Below are 7207 nucleotides of genomic sequence, written 5' to 3' on the forward strand. Positions count from 1 at the left end.
TAAAGGTAAATGTTTAAAATGAGTATTTTAAGGGCAATACATACAATTTTGTGTTGTGGAATTTTTCCTATTGAACTCAAAAGTATATGAGGTTGGATTTGGATTCATTAACCAATGAGATAAAAAAAATCACGATGGTAAACATTTCGGAAGAAGCTTGACCAATAATATTTTTTGATATAAGAAGATATTTTAATGATAAGCTTTTTAAAATTTTAAATATGTGAATTAAAAAGAATTCTATTGGACTGATGAATATAAGTAACTCTTAACATAAATTTCGGCAGATGAATTGACATACAAGAATTAAGATTTTGTTTGTTTGGTATTTATTTTGGAACCAAAGGGTGACTTTATTTTTTGGTTGGTATTTTAAAGACGACGAGTCAATGTGGCATATATCTAGACTAAGATATCTTTTCAATCTAATTAATACTCAGCATCCCAATTTATGTGACAAATTTCTTTGCAGTCACTCATCGTTACAGTTTTGTCTAGCTGTCCATTTTTATTACTTACGTTACGTACTAAGGGTGCCAGTTAATCTTCTTATAGTCGATTTTACAACCGAAAGTAGATATCAAGGAATCTGAATTATGAATTTGAGTTTTGACAGTGGACTAGATTTAGATTTTTTTTTAAGAAATAAAATAAAAGTAAGTAGCATGTTTGAACATAATTCACATGAAAATCAGTAGAAGTAAAAATTTTGGTTCTTCTTCACAACACAGTCTACTAAACTGGGTAACCCTATGTTCTCCAAGCCCAAGCACATACACAGAAGAACTCCTTTAAATGCCACAGAACTGGCATAAATCTATAAACGTAACCTGACAAGAAACCTACAATGATCCAGGTTGTGTAGTTCACAGCCGTGGCCGGTGGCATCATCCCCAGTGACTTATATTAACAATGGCATGTTAATGAATTTGATCTGTTCATGCTTTAGGGGAAGTCTTGGATGCTACTGCGCCAAATACGAACCAATTGAACATGTCATAGGTTCCTATATCTCCAAAAATCTTTCTTGGTGGCAATCAAACCCCAGATCCAAACCATTCTGAAAACCACTTTTTCCTATGTAACCTGTTGTTGTTTGTCTAACACAGAAAAATGAAACTCAGATTTAAAATTCATGTTTCAGTATTTTTAGTGATTTGAAGGATCAAGTAGTTTGAGGAATAGGAGTCGGAGGAAATGAATTGATAAGAAAAATAGTTCAAGAAAGATGTACTATGTAAAACACTTTACCTGAATCCTAATTCCACATTGTGTTTGAATAGTAAATAACCCTGAGCTGCACCGATGGGTGAAGCACCGGAATCAAAAGCTTTCTTCCTTCCTGGAACCAAATGGTGTCTCCTCATGTTGGAACTTTGGAACTTGAATATCAGGTACCACCTCAATGTCCTTGTCAGGCTTATCGATATCAACAAAAAGAATGTAGGTCTATTAGGAAAAAAGAATTTGCAATACAAAACCAAAAGAATTTGCCAGTACATCCGAGTGAGGAACTTACCTTCCATAGTTGCAAGAGACGCCAGAGCAAAAAATTAACTATCATAACTATGCAAAATATTTTCCCGGCCCAAGTGCCACAAGTAAGGTACCTGGAAAATTAACTTGGAAGTTTAATCAACTGCAAGAAACATTTATTCATGTGCAAACTCTATATGGCCAATCACTGCTTAATAAACGATACAGATGGCAACCCGAAATGAATGTTCAACCGCCTTAAGTCCTACAAGGTCGAGCACTGAATCTAGGATGCAAGCTCCCCCCAGTCTGAGGGCACCAAAGGACCAAAAACAATCATGTTCAGTTGCTTGAAGGCCTAGAAGGTGTCATGTAAACCTTGTGTATGCACAAGCTAGGACATCAAAAGGAGGATAATAAAATCCAGAGAAATTGACGTTGCAATACAGTTATCTGATTTTACTTGTACCACAAATTAGGCCCAAAGAAGAAAACTAAAAACCCACGTTTTATTGCTTAAGCAATATTTATTTAAGATTCTATACAACAACAAGAGGGTCTTTCACTACTAAAAGAGAAATAACATATAACTAATTGATTTTATCAGTTCTCAATTTATTTCTCTAGGGTTATGACATACCTTAACAAACCATTTTTCTTCTGAGAGGTAGCATACCTTGATAATCGATCTAGCAAAGGTGGATTGGAGCATTTCAAAGCACGGTTGTAAACAATTTCTGTCCTCCTGGCTACATCCGGCCAACTATAAAGTTTTTTCATCTGGCAGTAGAAACCAAATGTCAGTAAGATCACTATAATTCTTTTTGATAACAAACCCATAGAAACACTTCTTCACATTGTAGTTTAAAACTGTACCCCAAACCAACTCCCTGCAACTTTTTTATCATAAATTCTACCATAGGTGAACCCACCGATTGAAATGGATTTTGGTTCAACCCAAAAAGCTAGCTCGAGGTAAGGATTGCCCAAGACCATAAGAGGAGACATCCCCAATTCCTCCACCAATATGGGACACTTAACATCCGCACCCCCTCACTCCTAGGAGATCAGACATTAGAGCACAGACAACATAATGTGGGGGCCCAAAATTGGGTAAACAAAGAATCAGAATGGGACTGCTCGGACAGATTTTGTACCTAACTCAACCCAAAAAGCTAGCTCAAAGAGATGAGAATGACCCAAAATCATATAAGGAGACAACAATCCATTTCCTCCACCAATGTGGAACACTTAACAACCACAAACAAATCTTTCCCTTTTAACTACTGTATCTTCACTCTTCTAATCTATCTTAAATGTCCGGTGCTTAGCTGTCCTCTTCCCCTTCCACAAAAAGAAGAGCAAAAACTCATTGTAAGCTTAGTCTCTTACAGGAGGGGAGAATTAAATTGGAAATATTTTTCTTTTGGTCAAGAGATTGAGTTGAAAGACATCCATGAAAGATTGGGATTAACCTCAATTTCCTTCAGATCTCACCTAAGATACGAGATTATTTATACATCTCAAGAGAGTAGAAACTAAACAGCCCTTGCTACCTCGCTCAAAAAGAAAAGATGAAGAAAAAGGATAAGCAAAAGGAAATGTGGTACTTACACGATTGTGCATATCTTGTGGATCGATCTGAGGAAGCATATATATAGCCCTTGTGATGGCGTGAACCATAGTTGTAGGATCTGGCGCAGCCAGAACAACCATATCATCTGGAAGAACCTGGACAAGAGGTACAAAACATGATAAATAACAACGAACAACTTACAAAGTAGAGGCAAGGAGATGTTAAATTATTAACTAGTCAAGCAAAGAGAAATGAATCATGGACATGCCTCTGGAACACCTCCTACACGTGTACTGACTGTTAATAATCCGCAACTTGCAGCTTCCAATATAGCGATGCAAAATGCTTCTGTTAAAGAACTGGCACAGTAATGCAAGAAACAGGAGCATAAATGAGGATTAGAAAGGGGGAAGGTGGAAAACTGGTTGTTGTTCAACCACAAATCAGGCGTGTTTAAATATCCTCAGATGATATTCTTTTGCAGAAGAAGAATGTGTAGGGAGCAATTGCAATGTTTTCTTTATTATTTTTGATGATTCTGGAAGAAAGGTTGAAACCGATGAATCCAATTTAGCTTCTCAGCTGTGACAAGTTCTAAGGAGCCACATATCATTCATGGTTTTGATACTTCAATCTCACATTTGCAGCTGAATATTAAAATCAACTATGTAAAGAATGTTTTTTTGATTGTGCCACCTAGTTGATTCCTTTATCTTATTAAGATCACATACTCAATGTTGCACCTTGAAGCTTCTTTTTGTTGATAAAAAAAATAAATCAAGGAGGATGCAGAATCAACTACATGATCTTAATGAGAATAACACTTCCGTAATGGATTCTCCAACAGAAATCCTTTCCCTTCAAGATGTTTGAATTCTACACTGACTTTTCCAAAATGTCTATTCCATCAATCATATGGACACGGGAAGTACAAACAAAAAACATTACGATTGGCCAGTAGCATTCATCTTTGGAAAGCTTACTTATTGAAGAAATCCAATTTCAGTTTTCTTCTACAGTTCATGATTTCTACATTCAACTAAGCATCACATTTCAGTAGATTATCACAGATTGATGCAACCAAGGTGTGGCCTAGCGGTCAATGAAGCTAGGATGGATCATGAGAGATCAGGATTCAAATTCTAGCATAGGCAAAAAGGTGATTTCTAGTCATCCATTTCCACCTTGGTAGACACAAGTACCCGATATCTACTTCGGTGAGAAGTAGCATTATACCTGGTGGATAAGAGGTGTGTGCAAGGTGGCTTAGACACCACCATAATAAATAAATTTTAAGAAAACTGTGAAAGTTAAGCAACATATTTTGTGTATCAAATAAGGGAAACTTTGCATTACAAACAATTATCACAATTAGTGGATCAACATAGACTTGGTGTATGTAAATAAGCACCTAGCATCATTTACTATGTATCCAGACAAGGAAAAACTTTGCATAACACCAAAAAAAAAAAAAAAAAGAGGAAGAGGTGTTTTCCACTGCCGATGCCCAACAAATTCCTCTTTGGTCATATATCTTATTGAAATTTTGCAAAAGCACATAACAAAAGAATTACTGCCTATGGAAAGAAAAATATTGACAAAAAGCATCTAAAATTTCCAGTGAACGAAAAGCAGAGAAGTTTTAAAGAATTTAAGAAAAAGAAACTGAACAGAATCATCAAGCAACAAAATGAATGTGAGTTTGAGCTAATTAAATAAAATATGGAGATCATTATTGCATAAAAGATCTCTTCTTCTACTTTTTTTCTGTCAAAACTAATCCAGAAGGCAAGATAGCATTGCTTAAGAAGGAAACTAAGACAGATGTCAAATAGAGGAACTTCAAAGTATAAAATGATATAAGTTGTAGGGTGTACACGATAACTCTTAAAGGTCTCGCACCTGTTCAAAAATATATGGCCAGTTATTAGTACAGACCGTACTTTAGCATGAGGGACAGCCCCCAACATATCAACACGGTCTTGAAGAGAGTGTTTTTCCCTCATTTCTTCCAGACGCACTCGTTTGGGTCCATCTCCTCCAACAATGAAGCGAACCTTAGAAATGCATCCAAATAAGTTGCCAAAGTTTAGAATTCATAAACAAGGTCAAATTCCATAGACTAGTTTCGTAATGAAGACCATGATGGTGAAGAACACTTACATTGGGATGCAAACGGCATACTTCAGGGATCACTTCAACAAGTAAATCTGCTCCTTTCCGATAAACTAACCTACTTATCACAACAATAACAATTTCATCCCTGCTGAGTCGCTCTGGAGCAGGAGTAAACATGGCTGTGTCCACAGCATTTGGAATAACATAAACCTTTTCAGGAGGCAGACCAGACCTTAAAACTGTATTCTCTTTACTTGTGTGAGAAACACATATAGCCTGAGTAACATCGGCTAGAGTAAACTGTAGCACCTTATTCATGTGAATACTTCCAACATCTGAAAACCCATAGAGAGAATGATCTGTGAATACAACTTTGTAACCCATGGTGCGAGCATGCATTAGAGCTTCATGACATAAGGTTGAGAAGGCTTGATGTCCATGTACCAGTGATATCTTTTCCCTAATCAGAATTGTCCTTGTAATTGGAAGTGTTCCAAAGAAGGTTGGCAATGTATTTTGCATGAGAAACGGCTTCCATGGGACATAATAAACTTTCAGCCCATTTGTCATATATCTTACTCCAGAACGATTCTGATAAGCATGAGTCATAACTACCACCTGAAATTTATACAAAGGAACAAAAAATGAATTCATAAAAAGTATCTGATTATAACAAAACAAGCTCCTATCTCACTCTCGATTTCATTCTCTTTTGCCATTTTTTTTACTTTGCAGATCAAAACTAAGTCCCTTCCAGGTACAGACAAAGTAGATTATCTTCACGGGCAACAAAAAAAAAAAATCTCTTATCAATCATATTCAATCAAGAACACTTTAAGACAGGAGACTGTGGTTGCTGACCTTGTGGCCTTCCTTAATCAAGCATTGTGATAGATAGTATATATGATTCTCCACACCACCAAAATTGGGGTAGAAAAAATCTGAGACCATTAAAATTCTATGTTTTTCCGGTTCACCCATGATAACAGGTCACCACAGACGCTTCTGCAGCAGAAGAAACCATTTACACAACAATATAAGAAAAATGCCAAAAAAAACAACATATAAATATACTACATAAGATTGTAAGGCATGATCCACTTGATAGAACTTACCCTATTTTGGCCAATTAAGTTTATTTGATTTTAATGTTGTTGCCTCAGCCTGTAATTGAATAGAGCTACCATTAAGAAATCATTTCCTAACCCAAAACACAAAATCAAATAACATAGCATAATATCACGTTTGATGCTTAAACCATTTCGTTCCAATTTTTTCCCAAAATGTCACTATTCATAGAAATTTCTACTATATATTATAGGATATCTACGACGCTGTGTAAAGCTAAAGCCACTAACCAAAAAAAATAAGCACCTCAAAATTACAAATCTCCGAAAGAAGCAAAAAGCCCCAAATTCAGTTCAAACACACAAGGATATATCATGCATGAGAAAAACGAAGCTCAAATACGAACATATATACATCGAAAGACACCAAATCACTCAGAAAATAAATAAATTCGACAAATCAAACAAAGAAACATAAGTCGAGATCACACCAAAAGCAGAGCAAGCACCGAGTAGAACACAGAGAGAAACAGTAAACCGAAAAGATGAAGGAGATACACACTTACATGGGAAGAGATAAACAAGAGAGCTCAACAAATCTGACCAAGGCGATGTAAAACGTTAATGGCGTTTCTATGTGTTTATTATTGTCACTATTAATTGAAATTTTCTTTATACAATAGTTTATTCCTACTTGCTAAGCACATATTTTAAAAAAATTACTTTTTTTCTAAAATCAGTTGATGTACTTATAATAAAAAGTCATGTAATTAAATTTATAATTATTTTTATGTCTTAATTTGTTTAATTTATGACTTGTGATGCTCATATAAATATGTCTTCGATCTAATGATTTCGGGTGGATTTACTTCAAAAATTTGATGATTCACATTAAATATCCATTTTATTATGTTTTATTGATGCGAGAGTCAAGATCTCCCTTGATAAGAGTCCTTTTTTTTTTTTGAGA

General features: G+C 35.4%; 1 protein-coding gene across 1 annotated transcript; it reads right to left on the minus strand.

Moving 5' to 3' along the window:
* Window positions 1–864: 864 nt before the first annotated feature.
* On the minus strand, window positions 865–6360 carry LOC125826851 (phosphatidylinositol N-acetylglucosaminyltransferase subunit A). Its single transcript, XM_049506194.1, has 10 exons — window positions 6286–6360; window positions 6032–6175; window positions 5216–5788; window positions 4955–5109; window positions 3321–3411; window positions 3091–3207; window positions 2153–2256; window positions 1520–1610; window positions 1252–1419; window positions 865–1100 (listed from the first exon to the last, which is right to left on the minus strand). Exons 2-9 carry the CDS (start codon window positions 6149–6151, stop codon window positions 1324–1326), a joined length of 1347 nt encoding a protein of 448 aa, XP_049362151.1. The 5' UTR covers window positions 6152–6175; window positions 6286–6360; the 3' UTR covers window positions 865–1100; window positions 1252–1323.
* Window positions 6361–7207: the final 847 nt, after the last annotated feature.

The sequence above is a fragment of the Solanum verrucosum genome, unplaced genomic scaffold (assembly GCF_900185275.1).
Source record: "Solanum verrucosum unplaced genomic scaffold, falcon-dt-bn FXZP01000060.1, whole genome shotgun sequence".
Classification (NCBI taxonomy): domain Eukaryota; kingdom Viridiplantae; phylum Streptophyta; class Magnoliopsida; order Solanales; family Solanaceae; genus Solanum; species Solanum verrucosum.